This window comes from Nanorana parkeri, unplaced genomic scaffold (assembly GCF_000935625.1).
Source record: "Nanorana parkeri isolate BGI_ZX_2015 unplaced genomic scaffold, ASM93562v1 scaffold650, whole genome shotgun sequence".
In the NCBI taxonomy this organism is placed as follows: Eukaryota; Metazoa; Chordata; class Amphibia; order Anura; family Dicroglossidae; genus Nanorana; species Nanorana parkeri.
The window spans coordinates 818,910-838,107 of record NW_017306918.1 but is presented as its reverse complement, the minus strand read 5'-3'; the positions used below and the strand labels follow the sequence as shown (position 1 = coordinate 838,107).

Genomic DNA, 19,198 nt, shown 5'->3' with positions numbered 1-19,198 from the left:
TTTGAAAATATATTTTTAAGATTTTTTAACATGTAAAAACAGACATTTCAGCATATATTTTTAAATATATGTGGAAATGCATTCCAAAAATGTAATTAAAATGTATTCTCCAAAGATACATATTTGAAAATATATTTTTAGTACATATTTTCCAGATATTTTTAACATATAAAAAAAAATCGATCTTAACATATATTTTTAAATATATTTGTAAATGCATTCCAAAAATGTAATTTAAATGCATTTTCCAAAGACATATTTTTTAAAAGATATTTTTAAAATACATTTTCCAGTTATTTTTTAACATCTAAAAAAGGCATTTAGACATATATTTTTTCAGAAATGTTTGTAAAATTAACTTGGAATGTACTGTTTAAAAAAAAAGAAAAAAAATCGCTATAAAATAGCTAAAGTTTCTGAATACATGTCAAAGAGACTTCCTGCAATGTTCTTATTTTTAAAGTTTTGAAATTGGCATCAGTTTCACATATCTGAAATGACACAACCATGGCAGAAACGTTTTCTGCAGTGTGTGTGTGCATGTGCGTGTACGGATGGATGGATGGAACCCTATTGCACTGAAAAACTGAAATTGTATTGTAACTGTACTGTCTCCCCATTTTGTAAAGTGCTGCGTAAACTGTTTTCGCTATATTAAAACTGTATAATAATCATCATCATCACTCACATTCATATGAGGGATGTATAATGATGGAAGTTATGATAGATAGATAGACAGACACACAGACTATATAAATGAGAGAGAGAGAGAGATCAAAAATGCATCTCCCATCACTTACATACAGTACATGTAAAAGTGTGTGTGTCTGTGTGTGTGTTGATCAAATTTCTGTGCCTTCAGACAATCTCTTTAAAATGTAAAATCAACCCTGGGTGCACTCTCATGCACCAAAGTACATGAGCAGCATAGATTCCAGACAGAGAATAGCAGGTCTGTGGGTGGAGCTCGGCTTAGCTTGAGATAGAGGGTGAAGTTTCACTTCCTGATTCTGGTCTCAGCTGCATGGGCTGAAAGCTCTCTCTATCTGTTCTCACAATCCTCCATTCTCCTGGATTTAAGGTAACACATTGTCTTATCAAATAGCATTAGAATGGTGGAAGTAAGGTGAATGATTCAAGTTTTATGAATATATTCTGTATTCATTCACCTCCCAATCACATCCAGTCACCATGAGCTCTGTGCACACAGTACTGCAAGTATATATGGCTCCAGTCACCATGCAGCATGAGCTCTGCACTTAGTGTAACAGATATTTGTATGTCTCCCCTAATGTATATATTATTCTCTGCCCTGCTACCCAGTTCTGTTAGTCTTGTGATTCTAACTCCCTAAGTGCTAGTATATAGTATGTTCCAGTGGTGTAATATTTATCCCTCAACCTTCTAACAGTTTAGTCAATAGCCTCAATGTATATAGTACAGACTTTATCTCAATAAAGTGTATGCATTATACTATATGTAGAGAGGTTATGAAAGGGCAGAGGGACTGGTGCATCACAAATACTGTTACAATACAGACTGGTGCCCAGGGGAGGATTTAGTCACTCATCTCCCAGCAGCAGACATTTTGTAAGTTCAGCCCTATATGAAAGAAAAATAAATCTTAACCACTTGCTGACCGGCGTGTTCCCCCTTCTTGACCCGGTAATTGTTCAATATTCAGCGCTACAGTACTTTGACATTTATTCTGTCATGCAATGCTGTACTGAAATTAATTTTATACCATTTTTGGGATAGAGATTTCTTTTGATGGTATTTAATCACCACTGGGTTTTTTTTTACTATGACAAAAGTTTGAGGAAAAAAACAGTTTTCCCTACATTGCTATTATGAACCTGCGGCAGGCTACTCGCTGCTGTTCGGTCTATTCTTAAATATGCCGCTCAGCGGCATTCGGCTCGGAAGTTCTGCTCGGTACCTCTGTGGGACTGAGCAGAACAGACAAATAGTTAGAAAAGCAGAAAAAAAATAGAAAACTATTGTGCGGAGCTAGCAATGACAGCTAGCTCCACCCAACTGTTTTCTATAGGCCGGCGGTTCTACTGCCGTCACAAAAAAAGAAAGAAAGAAAGAAAAAAAAAAATGTTTGCCATAGTAATGCATTGCTAGATTCCTATTGGCTATTTCAATTTGCAATAGCAAACTAGCTATTGCACCCGCCCTTTGCTGCTGTCAATCACTAGTGGGGACCTGATGAAGAACTGCAGCAGTGGGTGGGTGCAATAGCTAGTTTGCTATTGCAAATTGAAATAGCCAATAGGAATCTAGCATGGTGAAATGTATTATTTTGTTTTTATTCTGACGCCAGCCAACGGCGGCCGGGAGCGGAAGACTCGCAGAGATTGTTGTACAAGTGTTTTTCTATTGTATTCTACTGTATTTTTGATATTTATTTATAATAAGATAACAATAAAATATTTGTGCATTGTACTGTTTTTTTCTTCATCCAGAAAATGTTTTGGAATTTGAAATGCATTGGAAATATATTTTAAAAATTATCAGAAATAGTTAATGATTTTATAGGCCTGTGATATATAAAATATGTTAGAAATGCATTTCAGAATATAATAGTAATGTGTTTTTTTTTTATTTCTCCAGCACATATTTTACATTCAGGAGTACATTTAACATAATATTCCAGAACATATTTCGGCCGTTGAGTCATACGGACATAATTACCTATTGCGCAAAAAGGTACAGGAGCTTTTTTCGGGCGGTTGTCACACGGTTTTTGTCCCATAGACATCTCTATGCATTAAAAACCGTGCAGTTTTCAAAGCAAAAAAGCACACACAAAAAAGGCACCACAAACACGCAAAAACAGCTCAATCGTCTAGGTGTGAACCGCCTCAAATAAACATTGCTGTGTATTTAGGTTAGGTTTCAAAAGTATAAATATGTATAATTTTCAGACAACATACCTGAAATTGTTGCAGCCCAGTACCACACCAACAATGTTCTTGCCAATGTCATGTACATCACCTTTTACTGTTGCTAGCACAATTGTTCCTTGATATGGATTCTAAATACAAAACATAAATAAACATTAAGCTATTGTTATTGAAGTTCAAGGTAAAGAGAAAAAAAATGAAACAAAGGAAAAAGACAGTGTGCAGATGTAATCTAAAGCCACCACACAGACCTATACATTAACCACTTTTTCCTCAACACCGTAAACATCCATCCAAACTACCAGAGCTTTTTAACCCCTTTGTGACGGGAGACGTACACTGTATAGCCCGTCACGAAGTGCTCAAATGACTGGCCCCGTACACTGTACGTGACCAGTTATTTGCTGCTCTACAATGCTGGTAACCGCTGAGAATCAGCTGTTACCATTCATTAATGGATGCCTCAGTATAGAGGCTCCTATTAATGAAAGAGTTAACCTTTTTCAGACACCTGATCCCTTTCAGGAATCGGGTGAGTGATAGCAGAGCCGCATTTGCAGCTCTTGCCGTCACTCTGACAGGTGGTATAGATTGGAAATCCCGATGTAAACCGGCTTTTTTTTTTTTTTTTACTTTCAGCAATAGAAACATAATGTTTCTATTCTTGAAACAATGTTGCAGTTTTCTTATTGTTGTTGGAATGATCAGAAAACCTTTAGTGACATCTGATCCTGAAATGCTGCAGGATCAGTGTCACTAAGGTTATTATTGGCTGTTCTTAAGTTTAAAGCAGCCTAATAATAACCAAAAATGAATTGGCTAATTTATCAAGCAGTAATAGTGAGATTAATTCACAATGACTGCTTGATATAATTAAATAAATACAATAAAAATGTAAACACTTTAAAAAAAAGTGTAAAAAAAATTAATGTAACAAATAAAAATGTAACAAATAATGATATTTAAATATATTTTTATACTATCATTTATATAAAAATTAACCCCTTACAATAAAAATCTGCAGCTGAGGTGCAGATTTGTTTTTCACCCTAAGGAGTTACATTTCTTTTAACCCTCTCATGACAGTGATGTTCAAAGTATGTTGCTGTCATTAAGTGTGACACTTAGTGACATTGTTTGCCAGGTGACCACTTTTAGCTTTTAGGGAAAAAAGATTAAAATGTTAGGTATTGGTTTTAGGCCGAGTAGTACAGAAAAATTTCTAAAATCCTAGGAATGTGTGTTTTCCAAATAAAGGACAAATAAATGAATGTATGTATTGCATTTTTTTTAGCTGTGCTGTTTTTGTAAAAAAAAAAATACAACAAACCAAAACTGGGGAAAAAGGGTTTTCTTTAAGTTTTTTTCATTTTTTAAATATTGTATTTGTCCTAAGTGAGGCGTTAGGTACACATATGTGATATAAATATATAGCCCCATCTGTCCTCTAAATAACAATATATAATATGTCTGGGTGCACTTTGTAAGAAAGTATATTAATGACGTGGAAGAATCACACAGCAAAAATGTCAAAAGTGTGTCAGTAGGGGGCGTGGCGTGGCTTGGCTATGGCGGCGTAAGGAAGCACATTGCTTGAGCTCTGCTACCACCTGAGACTTTTCAGTTGATCACGGCATCCCAAACCCTCGCTTTTGATGTCGCTGAAGACCAAATCCCGTTCTAACGAAGACCAACGACCCCAGACGTCCTTACAGCGCTTCCTGTCCACACCAGCCTCCTCCACCCGCAGCTCATCTAAGGGCCTCATGACCCCCGGGACGCAAGGCATAGCCCCGAGGCCTACTTCCCCCTCCACAGCTTCAGGAAAACTCGGCCTCCCATGACCGCCACCTCATGGACATCCTGATCGCACAAGATGACCTCGAGAACAGAACCCGACGGAACAACATCAAGCTCCGGGGGCTCCCGGTAGGCTACTACTCCGACGGGTCTGCGTCCAACTGTGACCGCCATCCTCAACGCGATTTTGGACAAGGCCCCAGACTCACCGTTGGAGATAGACCGCGTGCACCGCGTTGGCAACCCCAGACCTGATGGTGATGTGAGGCCTAGGGACGTCCTTTGCCGCATACATTTCTTCGCGGAAAAAGAAGCCGTTATGCGCAAAGCTTGGCACAAGGGCCCGGTTCCCTTCGACGGAGCGGACATCACTATCCTGCCGGATCTGTCCCGTCGCACCCTCCACATGCGAAGGATTCTGCAACCCCTCCTAGCGGTGATTCGCGAGGCCGGAGCCCTGTATACCTGGGGCTACCCCTTCAGCCTTAACATCCAGAGGATTAACCGGACCTTCAATCTCCGCCATCAACTCCAACTGGCTGACCTATTCTCCTTCCTGGACGCTGAACCCATCGATGTACCTGACTGGCTGGCCCTCGACCTGGATTTCGAGTCTCGCCCCATGCCTCAAGGTAGACGCCGCAGGAGCCCTTCCCGGAGCAGGCCTAGACTGCCTCGCCATGCACCGACCACCAACGAACCTTGAATTCCCGACGGTGGACAGGTATGGGATCACTCCCCCTCCGCTAGCCCTTTCTCCAAGGTGGATTCTCAGATTAGACCCCAGCGGCTACCGGAGCGCACTCCCCCCTTTTGTTTTTCGCTATGCTCACGGTCGTACCCGTTGGAACCCTCTGTGGAGGCGGTGATCTACATCTGGGACATGGGCCCCCTTCTAGACCTACCGTGCACTCGTGTGATGGCATACTGGCCTAGTCTGCACGCCCCTCTGATGCTGGCCCATTCCACGGCCCTTCCTGCTCCCCAGGCCTTACGACCCGCTACTCCCCGCTACACACCACAGTGGATGACGCATAGAACCTTGCTCATTGGGGAACCGTGACAGACCGCTTGGATACCCTCTCCATACCTGTAACCTCCTTGGATGTAGCTGCTCCCTGGCCTGAGTGGAGCTGCTCCGGACTCCCGATCCATTCCCCCCCCTCCCGGTTGTATGCCTGGGACCTTCTATTCCTCTCCCTATTCGAAGAGTGCCTCTTTGCTTGCTAGTCGTAGCCTCCCACTTTCCCCACATAGGATATCGGCTCTGCCCCGATCCCGGGAGCTCCATCGCTGCTCCCTCGAGGTCGGTGACGATCCGAATTGCTGGTAACCCAGCTCTGTAGTTACACCCGTACCCCTACTTGTCTGCTTTTTGCCCCACCCACACTTTTGACTCTCTCTCCTCCTCTATCCCCCCTTCTCCCCGCCCCTCTCTCTTCCCCTCTCTTATTGCTTCTCTCCCCTGCTGGCCTAACGGTCATGTCTCGCCTTAAGATCTTATCCTTGAACACCAAGAGCCTTAACGTTCCCGAAAAACGCACTATGATCCTAAGGGATCTCCACCGCCAGGTCGTTGACGTAGCTCTCCTTCAGGAAACCCATTTCCGAACGAACCAGATTCCCCGGTTAACTGACCACCGTTACTCTACGGTCTATCACAGTAGTTCCCCTGACAAACGCTCTCGTGGGGTCAGTATTGTCCTGTCCCGCAGACTCCCCTGGACGGAGACGGATCAATATGCTGGAGAAGAAGGCCGGGTTCTTTTCGTGAAGGGCACTATTGGAACCCAGATAGTTACATTCGCCAACCTGTATCTACCTAATCAGGACCAGATCACATTCTTGACCCGTGCCCTGTCCCTCCTGGCCGATTTCCAAGGTGGCCTCTTGGTCCTGGGAGGTGACTTTAATTTTGTCCTTGACCCCAACCTGGACTCCTCCCACCTCTCTTACAATAAGCTGAACCGCATGAAGCGCTGTCTCTTTGGCCACCAACTGTCGGATGTCTGGCGCATCCAACACCCCTCTGCGAGGGACTACACTTTTTTTTCCCACCTTCATCAGCGTTATACACGCATCGATTTTTTTTTCATTCATCACAGCCAACTTCCCTGAGTAACATCCACAGATATAGGTAATATCACTTTCTCAGGCCACGCCCCTATCCTACTTACCCTCTCTCTTGACGCCCCCCTGGCAATGGAAGCTGAATGATTCCTTGCTACAAGACCCGACTGTCTTGACATCTTTCGAACAAGAACTACAGTTCTTCTTCCGGGAAAATGTCACACCTGATGTACCTCCCTATACCGTGTGGGAAGCCCATAAAGCGACCATACGGGGCTCCCTTATAGCCCACGGTGCCAGACTTAAGAAGCAACGCCTCACACAAATCGCTGATCTCGTGACCCAGATACACCTTCTGGAATCCCGTCATAAGGCCTCCGTGAACCGTATAGTGGGATCTCAGTTGACATCCCTTCGAGAGACGCTTCGAGCTCTCTGCCTTACCAAGGTTAAAGCTTCCCTGATGAAATGCAGGCAGTTGTTCTACGAATATGGAAACCAATGTGGCAAGTATCTAGCACGTGCTCTTCGTAAACGACACGCCCGGACTCACATCCCGACCATCACCCGTTCTACGGGGAGCAAGTCCACTTCACCGGCAGACATAGCTGCTGCATTTAGTGACTATTATTCGTCCCTGTATAATCTCTCTCACCCCCCATCCACCCCCTCTCAATCTCGACCAAAGTGCATCGCCGACTACATTGCCAAATCCAACATGCCCTCCCTCGACCCTTCCGTCAGTTCACTCTTGGAATCCCCAATCACGTCCGCCGAATTGGAATCCGCTATCAAATCCACCCAATCTGGCAAAGCCCCCGGACCAGACGGATTTACCCTCACCTATTATAAACAGTTCCTGCCACATCTCTCCTCGCACTTTCTACGGGCTCTCAACTTCCTCCGAGACGACGCCACTATCCCGCCTGAATCACTCTTGGCCCATATCTCGGTAATACCTAAAGAAAGTAAAGATCCCACTTTGTGTCCCAGCTACAGGCCCATCTCACTACTCAATGTGGACACAAAACTATTTGCCAAGGTCCTATACTTCCGCCTGTCCCCATATTTAGCTGATCTGATACACCTAGACCAAGTGGGGTTCGTCCCGGCGAGGGAGGCTAGGGACAACACCACCCGGGCCTTGGGGGTCATCCACTCCGCCCTGTCGTCTTCCTCTCCTTGCGTCCTACTCTCCACTGACGTGGAGAAGGCTTTTGACAGGGTTGACTGGGACTTCCTCATCTACCCTGAAAGCGGTGGGATTGGGCACCCATATGCTAACATGGATACGCTCCCTCTACTCCTGCCCCTCCGCCCGGGTCCGGGTGAATGGTGTGCTGTCCCCCTCTTTCTCCATCACCAACGGTACACGTCAGGGCTGCCCCCTCTCCCCCCTCCTCTTCGTCCTCTCCTTAGAACCATTCCTCCGCAACATCCGTTCTAACCCTGACATTCGAGGAGTACAAATTGGCCCAGTCCAGCATAAGGTGGCAGCTTTTGCGGATGACCTCTTGTTCCCTATGGAAGAGCCCGGAACCACCCACCGTACCCCAATGGCTCGATAGGATACACGACGATAGGATACACCTTATGGTCCCCCCCTGCTACCCTTGCCTAACCTGCTCCCTCCCCCCACTCCCCCCTCAACCTCCCTAATCTTACACCGCATTTTCTCTTGGTTTTCTGCTAATACCCTCTCCCCCTCTATAACCCCAGATAAACTTCATTGCAAGCCTCTGCTAGAGTGTCGTGACCCCGACCCTCCTGAGGGCTTTGGGTGTCCTGCCCCCATACTTGATATTATCCCAGATCCTTGCGCACTAGAGACCGACGGTAGAAGTAAAGCATCTCCACCCCTGTGCCACCGGCTGGGTCTGGGTCCCAACACATGCTTCTCCCTTTGTTTTGTATTTGTTTTACCTGTTTTGTCTTCACTCCCTGTCCAGAACTGATGTATATTTAGAGCTACTGATGCTATGTATGTACTGCATATTTGGACGTCCCTTTGGGAAAATGTTTTTGTACACGGAAAAATTTAAATAAAGAATTTATAAAAAAAAAAAGTGCGTCAGTAATTTACGAACAGAAACGAAAAACAAGCTTAGTTATGAAGGGGTTAAAGGTTTGGAGATGTGTTAGTTAAAAGGCTTTGATTTTGTGATGATTCAGATACACACAGTATAATTATTTTATAGACTTTAAATAGATAAACGAGTGGAAAATTAGAATAAAACGTTTATGTAAATTCAGCAACACAAGGTACGTTCCCCAAAAACGGACAACTTACTGGCTGTTAAGATATCACAGTGTCAAAGCCTGCCTTTTGATTTAGAGAGATTTTCAAGTAGCGTTGCAATGCTTATGGATACCATTTTTCCCGAGTGCCGATACTTTTCCTCAATTACTTGCCAATACCAATACTTTTTTTTTTTAGTGTAATGTGACAGTTTTTCTAAAACAATACAGACTAATGATTTTTGGACAGTAGTGGAGCACCAGAGCCAGGGTTGAGCTGTGAACTCTGTGCCCCTGTTAGTTCTACCACTGACTCCAAGCTGTGGAGGGAGCTTACAAATATCAGTATAACTGGTAACAAATTGTTGAGTGCGTTTGTCGTTTGTTTTGCATTATAGGTATACACACATTTCCCACACAGTACCTAAGTTTAGCAGTAGAACGGGTAGGAGGTAGACTACTGTGTTATAATACTGAAAAGAGCATTTTCTGGTGCCACGCATGGGCTAGGCCAAGCTAGCCTAGAAGACAAACAAAAAGAGGTGGCCAGGGTAGTGCCCTGGAAGAAGGAAGACATGAAACGGAAAGAGAAGACAAAATGTGAAATAGAGGTTAGAATAAGAAGTAGATACCGGCAACATCTCGCCTCCACTACCACCCCGGTCGATATCCCCCCTGTCCCCCTCAGCCGCTGCGGCCATTCAGCTCCGATGCATCCCAAGCTTCCCAGATCTTATTATGCAGCTTCCAGGTGTTGTTGAGTAACAATATTCTAATTTTCTGAGATTGTGTATTTGGGGTTTTCATGAGCTGTAAGCCATAATCATCACAATTATGACAAATCACGGCTTGAACTATCTTGCTTTGCATGTAATGAGTCTATCTCATATATTAGTTTCACCTTTTAAGTTGCATTAGTGAAATAAATGAACTTTTGCACGATATTCTAATTATTCGAGTTTCACCTGTACATTATACAACAATGCAGAATAATACAGTCAGCTATAGAGGACTACAGATCTCAGCAATACATTATACAGCAATGCAAAATAATACCATCAGCTAGAGAAGACTACAAATCTCTGCAGTCAGATAAAATGTTACCAGGGCTGGGATGAGGAGGAATGCTCTATAGTCATATAACATGGTACCGTGGCAGGAATGAGTGTTGTAAGTTACGATTGAAATATGTTTGCAAGATTTAGGCTGTATGCTTATGTTTTTAAGGAAATTCTTTTGGCCTAAATTAACACCTTCGGTCTTATGCTAACTAGGTTTTGTATTATAAGTTTCCTGACCAGTTGGGCCTACTGTTTTCAGGGTGGTGTTGACTGTACACAATGGGACAGCTGTAAATAGTTTATCAATAGAAACCTGTTTAGTTAATAAGATAGAGGAACATCAAATGGGTAATTAGACCAGCCAATCCAAAATCCTTTCAGTGTTAGTGAATGGCACTAAACTGTATATGAATTCAGAGCTTAAAAGTGTCTGGGGAAAATTAGAGACATGAAGAGAGACACAAAGTATGCTGACAGTGTCACACACGGCACAGTACCTGCAGGATCTCTGTCGCCTCACACCTCATGTGTTCTCTGGACGTCGGAAGCCCCTTCCGTCTCCTCACGGCCACACCTCCGTTGCGCCAGGGTGACTGCTGGGTAATGCAGTCCACTGGCCGGCGGCAGCTCTCCTGCTCCTCGGTTCGCCGCGGGCGGCGTAAAGGAGTTAAAATGAATGTAAAGCTCCCGGCCGGCCGTTTAATTACAACAGCTGGTCGGGAAGCTACTCGTCCAGCACTGGCGTCCACTCGTCACAGACGAGTGGACGAGTGCATTTTTCGAGCCCTGTATATATATATATATATATACACTCTCTGGAAAAGAACCAAGGTTGCCTAGATGTTTCCTGAAGATTTAATTCTACAATTTTCACCATTTATCACTACAATGAGGAGCAATGATCTGCAGTCAGATAACATGGTACCGTGGCTGGGATGTTGAAGGAATGCTCTACAGTCAGATAACATAGCTGGGATGGGGAGGAATGCTCTGCAGTCAGATAACATGGTATAATGGCTGGGATGAGGAGGAATGGTTTGCAGTCAGATAATGTACCATGGCTGGGATGAGGAGGCATGCTCTGCAGATCTCAGGAACAATACTGCTGTTCCCGGGGGAACATCCCCCTTTCACTGCAGCCCCCTGATCTGTGCCCCCAACATCTCTCCCCCCGATCTGTGCCCCTGCCATCTCTGCTCCCCAATCTGTGCCCCCAAGTTTTACCTTCCTTGGAGCGAGCTGCATGGTGCCGCTGTCTGGGTGCCTCTCCTGACTGGTCCTGCAGTCAGTTCATCTCAGGAGGTGGAAGATGCCCCTTGTCTCCTTTGATATTTATTTTGATGTTGGAGCCTCTCTTATGCATGATCCGGATCTCTCCCGACATTTCTGGGGTGCTGACCTTTTCTGGCCAACACAAAATGGCACCTTATGCTGACGACTTACTCTTTTACATGGCCAATATGAAGGTCACGCTCCCCAATTTGTTGACGGAGCTTTTGATATACGGTCAGCTCTCAAGAATAATTTCTCCAAATCAGTGGCTCTTAATGTTTCTTTGCCGACGCTTGCCTTCAGGCGATTAAACCAAACTTTTTTTCCAGTGGGCCACCTCTCACATTCACCATCTTGCTACGTCAATCCCCGCGGATTTGGACAGGATATTCCATCTTAACTTCACACCTTTATTGCGGTCCCTCTCGAAAGACCTGCAGGACTAGGATCGCTCCACCTTTAACTGGTTTGGACAGAAAAGCATACTGAAAATGACTGTCCTACCTAGACTTTTATATTGACTCCAGACCCTCCCAGTCGCCTTACCCACATTCTTCCTTAAGAGATTGCGCACCTCTTTCCGCTCTTTCCTTTGGACTAAGAGTGCTTGCCTCAAGCTAGATGTTCTCACTAGGCCCAAGCGTATGGGGAGCATCGGTTTTTCTGATCCTGTCTATGTTATAAAGCGACACACCTATAGTGTGTTTTTGACTTGTGCTGTCGCCATCATCCAACGACACGTTCAGGATCATACAGTACAGGAAACAGGCAGATTCAGAGACAACTGGGATGTCCCCAAGAAATAGAACAGAGTGGAGGGTAACCCAACTGCCAACAGGTGGCGATTTCACAAATCAGACCAGGTGGTGGCTTTTCAAATCTGCATCAGAGATGCCTGATGCTTAAAGGCCCAAGATGCACTGACAGATCTAGCAGAATGTGCCTTGACAGAAAAGGATTGAGCTTTACCATGAACTGAATAAGCATGGAGAATGACTTGCCTGATCCAGCGAGCAATAGTGAATGCAGGATGCCCAGTCCTTCAGGAAGAACAAAGATAATCCCGTAAGCACAAGATAAATCCGGATAGCTCTAACTACATCTAAACATCCAAAAAGATATCTCTCAAGGATGTTTTGGAACAGAGCGAAAAGAAGGAAGAACAATATCCCCATTCAGGTGAAAGGGGGAGACCACTTTAGGTAAGAAGGAACCTTCAGTTCTATGCACAAGCTTTTCCTCACAAAGGACAAAGAAAGGTTTGTCTGTATGGAAGTGCTGCCAGCTTCAAAATCCTCCTAACCAAAGTAATGGTAACAAGAAAGACTTCCTTGTGCATAAGCTCTGTCAGGGAAATCACTCTAATTGGTTTAAAGGAAGGTTCCTGAAAACAGGAAAGTAGTAAATTAGGATCCCAAGGTAACACAGGAAAATGCCTAGGGGGAGTCACATGAGCAACTTGTAACTTAGGAATTACCAAGAAGTGTGACACTACGGGCCAATGAAAGAGAATGGGCAAAGCCGACATACTGTATGCCCCTTGGGAGTACTCAGGGCCAAATGCTTATCTAATCCTGACTGGGGAAAAGACAAAATTAGACTTGTGGAGTTAGTCCGGATATGAAAACTTTACGAGAAGAGGGCTTCCTGGTCTGTAAGAGTGTAGGAATCACTGAGTCAGCCCCGGGTCCTGTCTCTCAGGACCTGGGTTTCAATAGCCAGCCCTTCAAAGCCAGTGTACGAGAAGCAGGATTAAACAGGGAACCCTTAGACAGAAGATAGAGTTTACAGCCACAAGGATCACTGGAACATTCTCCCTCCTCTATCCTTCAGATCAGAAGAAGAAAAATCCTCAAAAGAAGAAACGGCATAAATTAGGGAAAACTGATCCCACAGTGTCACCAGTGCATCCACCTGGATCGAGATAGAAACCTGATCAGATTGTTGTTGAATATGGACGCCAGGAGATTCACATCTGGCATTCCCCAGCACCGACAAATCCCCTAAAACATCTTGGGTTGCTGGGCCCTTTCTCCTGCATCCAGGTGCTACCAACTAGGAAAAACCACCTGCCAGTTTTCTACCCCCGGAATGTGGACCGCTGTTAAGGCTGGCATGAGGTGTTCTGTCCGGGACATTACCAGATCCCCTCTCTGAGCTGCACGACTTCTGGCTCCGCCCTGACATTGATGAAAGCCACAGAAGTGGCATTGTTGGACTGAACCTGCATCAGCCACCTATGCAGTTCATCCTCTGTTGCAGGGAAAGTCATACCACCCTGAGCGCCTGAACATTGATTGATTGCAGAAAATTTTGTACATGTAGTTAGGTGTCCTTGATGTCTACCAGAAAAGCCCAGTTGAATCGAAGCAATGATAGACCATGCCAATTTTGTGCAAAACTTGCAAACTTGTACAAATATGTTGAGAGCCTTTAGGTTCAAGATATACCGCACTGTGAATAGGTTTGAGTAGAACCCCTGGAATCTCTCTTCTAGAGCAGTGGTTCTCAACCTGTGTAACATCAGGACCCATATTTGTCCTTGGTCATTAAGTTGCGACCCACGTCGCACTGCAATGGAATGCACAGCATTGCAGTACTGGGCGTTCGGGTGCAGGCGATTGGCCTGTGGGTGGGAGGTGCATTTGAGGTGTCACTCAAATTAATGGCAACGCAATGCACCTTCCACACCAGAACACGCAGTAGGTGCGATTGTGTGGTACAGTGCATTAATTGCATGGGACTGAGCGATTAACGCATTGTACTTGTGTGAACGGACCCTCAAAAACACTGACACACACAACCACAGACACAATCTCACAAACTCACAGACATTCGCACACACACATGCACACTCCCAGAAAAATTATAATTGTTTTCTCTTTTTTTTTTTAAGATCCACCCAGTCTCCCTACCTTATGAGAACTGGAGTGGATCCTCAGCTCTCATGCGCACCGTGTAGAGGTGCCAGAATGTGACATCAATCCAGGCACCTCTACAAGGCACATGTGGGAGCTGTAAACAATGCACATATGGATGGAGCTCCCTTATGGCCATACTTCCAGCCTACCCCACCTCAAGCAGACACACAGGGCTGGGCAGAATATTTGTAATGGCTGCTCGGCGCAAGAACGGACTATGCTGTGCTAGGGGGAGGCTGAGGAGTCTCTCGCCTAGAAAAGTGGAAGGCATGTGGCGACCCTCTAAACATGGGGTCGCGACCCACTTTTGGGTCACAACCCACCAGTTGAGAACCAAGGTTCTAGAGGAACAGGAATGATTACTCTTAAAACAAGTAGCTGTGTTCAAGTCCCTGGATAACACTTCCCTGCACAGGTGGGAGACAGGGTGATTTGAGGGCAGAAACAAAAATTCCAGCTTGTACCCATGAGAGATTACTGAGTGCACCAACAGGTCCTGGATGTCCCAAACGCAGATGGCCAAGAAGGCTAACGGACATCACCCTACCTGAGAAAGTGGGGGCACCCCGCTTGATTGTGAACACTTGAGTCAAAGTAATCTATGCATCTGGTGTGAGAGCAGTCCTATTCTAGAAAGCTGACACAAAGTTTTAGCCAAGCCATCATTACTGTAGTTTAGGGTCACTGGTAAGAGTTCCAGATGCCACAAAACAGTAGGGTCTAAAGCAAGATCTGGGGCCATACATTTAATCCAGACCACCAGGGTCCAGCAAAATACTATATAGGCTACCGCTTGGCTGTGGGGAAGAGCAAAGGAAGTCTTGAACAGGCTCAATAGGTGTTTGTCTACCACATCCTTAAAGGCAGGGACATCTTCCAGCTGAACGGTCACAAGATTGTTAAGAAATGGAAGCATCAGGCTGTTGTACAATCAATTTTTTAAGGAACTCATCCTCCTTGGATATTGTAGCGCAAACAATAAGGTGGAGCAAAGACCTTTTCGAGATGTTGCCAGTCTGCATAGAGCACTTACTTTTTCTTAAGGAAACCTAGACTAGTAGGTTAATGGCTAAACATTCCCACACCTCATCAATAAGCACTGAAATAGTGCGCTGGATTTTTGGTGATAGACTTAATTAAGATCCTTTTTATTCTGAAGAATTGCCAGACTCTGATGAGGTACCTAACTCATCAGTCATGCCCTTCTCCTCTTTCTGATCTGGCAGCAGAGCTGAAGTCATACCCCTTCAACTGAGAATCAGATGTGGAAGGAGAAGGGTGACTTCACTTACGCCATGTATGACCAGACTATAATCTGGCCCATAAATACAGACATGGTAGCCGTAAAATCTTCCTTACTAAGAAAGGAGCCAATGAGAAGTGCCTGAAAGGGCAATAGATGCATCAGAAGAGGACAACAAGCTTAAAGGTGCACTAACAAACAATGAGAAACTATTTTACTACAATACCTGAAATTTAAATCACACCACAGATTCCCAATTGTATTGGGGTCTGGTCTTTGACTAGGCCATTCCACCAAATTTAAATGTTTCACCTTAAACCACTCAAGTGTTGTTTAAGCAGTATGCTTAGGGTCATTGTCTTGCTGGAAGGTGGACCTCAGTCCCACTCTCAAATCTCTGGCAGACTGAAACAGGTTTCCCTCAAGAATTTCCCTGTATTTAGCACCATCCACCATTCTTTAAATTCTGACCAGTTTGTCAGTCCCTGCTGGTGAAAAAAATACCTACAGCATTTTGCTGCCACAACCATGCTTCACCGTAGGTATGTTGTTTTAAGAGGTCTTTGGTTTGTGCCAGACATAGCATTTTCCAGGCTCAATTTTAGACTCATCTGATCAGAGTACCTTCTTCCATATGTTTGGGGAGTTTCCCACATGCCTTTTGGTGAACAGCAAACGTGTTGGCTTATTTGTTTCTGCCTACTTTTCCATGAAGGCCAGCTCCGTGGAATGTACAGCTTTATGTGGTCCTATGGACAGATAGTCCAAAATCCGATGTGAAGCTTTGCAGCACCTTTGTTATTTTTGTGTTATCTTTGGTCTTTTTGTTGACTCCCATTCATGCCCTCCTTGCCTGGTCCGTATGTTTTGGTGGGCAGTCCTCTCTTGGTAGGTTTGTTGTGGTGCCATATTCTTTCCAGTTTTTAATAATGGGTTTAATGGTGCTCCATGGATGTTTAAAGTTTCACATATTTTGATTTTTTTTATAAACCAACCCTGATCTGTACATCCACAACGTTGTCCTTGATCTTTTTGGAGAGCTCCTTGGTCTTCATGGTGCCACCTGCTTGGTGGTGCCCCTTGCCCAGTGGTGTTGCAGACTCTAGGGCCTTTTCAGAGCAGGTGTATATATACTGAGATCATGTGACACTTAGATTGTACACAGGTGGTCTTTATTTAACTAATTATGTGACTTCTAAAGGTAATTGGTTGCACTAGATCTTATGTAGGGGCTTTATAGCAAGGGGAGTGAATAGATATTGTAGGGAACCAGTCTCAATGTAGAGCCAAACTTGCAGTCTCTTCATCTATGGCAGCAATAACCAAAGGTATCATATGTGAAATCATAGATTCCCACATCTCATCAGACAGGGATGGAATATCATGCAACCACTTGTCACGCATAATAAAGATCAGGATTATTACTATTAGCCAACAAAACAGTAGAGTAGTATTGTAAAACTAGCTTAGTACAGTCAGGAGTATGGAGCAATTTTTCAAACTAATGAGATTGTAAACAGACGTCACAGAGCCAAACCAGGGCTGCGGTCACATGTCGGAGTTGGAGATATCGGAAGAACCACTCCCTAGGGACTTAAAATTCACTCAGGAACACATTAAAATACTTGAAATGACCATCAGAAAGGAACTGGTGCACATACCTGATACCAGCCCTTACACACAGTAATTGATCCGGTAAGTGTATGAATTCTGGTAGATGTGGATTAAACCACAATGGAGAATTGGGAGAAAAGGGGGCAGAGGCTGGTACAAATGTCCAAACACACAATTTGATAGGTTTATGAGAAACCTGTAGAGTTTCAGTACCCGGAACTGAAGACAATGTTCACCTGTGAAAAGCATTGGTCAAAAATTCAAATGGAGGAGAAAATGACTGCTTCCACTGAGGAGGCTGCATTGGGAAACTGAGGGCGCACCCACCAGTGAACATGGGTAAGCTGAGCAGCTACATAATATACAGTACATATAAATTTGGAAGGGCCAGACCTTACTACTGACAGGTAACTGTAATGTTTTCAAAGATATACGTGGGGGAACATCCCGCCCACACAAAAGAGGACAGTAGAGAATCTATTTCACTGAAAATTCTACGCACAATAAGTGTCATTGAATTAAAAAAAAAATGAAATAACGTGGAAAATGAAGCATTTTAAATAAATGTACATGCCCCCAACAAATTCGAAGGTAGCTTGGACCAAGACAAAATAGCCCCTTTTAAAGGACTCAATTATGGGATGGAGCTTATTTGGTAAATATGTTTGTAAAGGGAGTTGCACATCTACACCCAGATAGCTAAATTAATTCACTATCTGAAAAGGAAGATTATCAGGCACAGCCAACAAGGCTAGAGGATCGATGGAAAAAATAACAGATTTGTCCGAATTGATGGGGAGTTCAGAAAAACGACCAAATTCATTAATCAAGGCCAGGGCCGTCTTTAACCACTTCAAGTGGTTAACCGCTTGAAGACCAGGTGTTTAGACCCCCTTCCTGGCCAGGCCATTTTTCAGTATTCAGCGCTGTGGTACTTTGAGTGACATTTATTACGTCATGCAACGCTGTACTGAAATGAATTTTATACCATTTTTTGGGGACAGATAGAGCTTTCTTTTGGTGGTATTTAATCACCACTACGGGTTTTATTTTTTACTATAATTAGGAAAAATTACTGAAAATTTGGGGAAAAAAACGTTTTTTTTACATTATGTTAGGAAACATTTATTATTACCCAGTTTTTTGGTAAAATCTAAAAGACGGGGTCACGTCGGGTAAATAGACACCAAACATGTCAAGATTTAAAATTGCACGCACCCACGACATCGCAGAAAACTACCATACCCAAAATTGGCCATAGGCGACACTTTAAAAGCTTTTACTGCTCATCAGTTTAGTGTTATCAGTGAATGATGGCCCTAGAATCATTGCTCTCACTCCGACGTTCGCGGCGATATGTAACATGTGCGGCGTAATGGGCGCAATCGTCTTTTTTGCACGTATGCGCCCCTGACGCATGTTTGCATGCATGTATGTATGGGTGGGGACTTTAAAAATGTTTTTGTTTTTTTTAATGTGTAATTTAAAATTTGGGGGGGGGACTTTAATTTTTTCCCCCCTTTTTTTCACTAAACTTTATTGCTATCACAGAGGGGTTTTATTAGCCCCCGTATATGTGATAGCAAAATATGTGACAGGTCCTCTTTATGGAGACATCAGGGGTCTCCAAGACCCTATCGTTGCAACATACAAGCGATCCGCCGGCTCTACAGCCAGCGGATCGTTTGTATGTTAACAGGCATCGCTGCCTGCTTTTAAATTTTGGCCATTTCCCGCTCACGCGGGGGGGGGGCGTTCTCTACCTCTCTAGAGGTTGTGTCCGCCCCATCCATCCCTCCAGTCAGCGTTGGAGAATAAGAGAGGGGAGGGGGGGAATTCCTGCAAGGAGCCGTGACTGACAGTCACCGGGAACAGCGTGATCAGCGGTATGTGATCGCTCAGTTCTCAATCAAGAGAGCCAATTATTATTATGTCTCCTGGGGTCATTATTGTTATGTCCCCCCCGGTGTCATTATTATGTCTCCCGTTGTCATTATTGTTATGTCCCCCCGTTGTCATTATTGTTATGTCCCCCCGGTGTCATTATTGTTATGTCCCCCCGGTGTC

General features: G+C 44.2%; 1 protein-coding gene across 1 annotated transcript in view; it reads right to left on the bottom strand.

Moving 5' to 3' along the window:
- MTR (5-methyltetrahydrofolate-homocysteine methyltransferase) overlaps positions 1–19,198 on the bottom strand; it is a 462,707-nt gene that overhangs the window by 97,960 nt on the left and 345,549 nt on the right. The window contains exon 22 of the mRNA XM_018563293.1: positions 2,943–3,043. Coding sequence (XP_018418795.1) covers positions 2,943–3,043 — 101 coding nt within the window. The remainder of the gene's footprint in view (positions 1–2,942; positions 3,044–19,198) is intronic.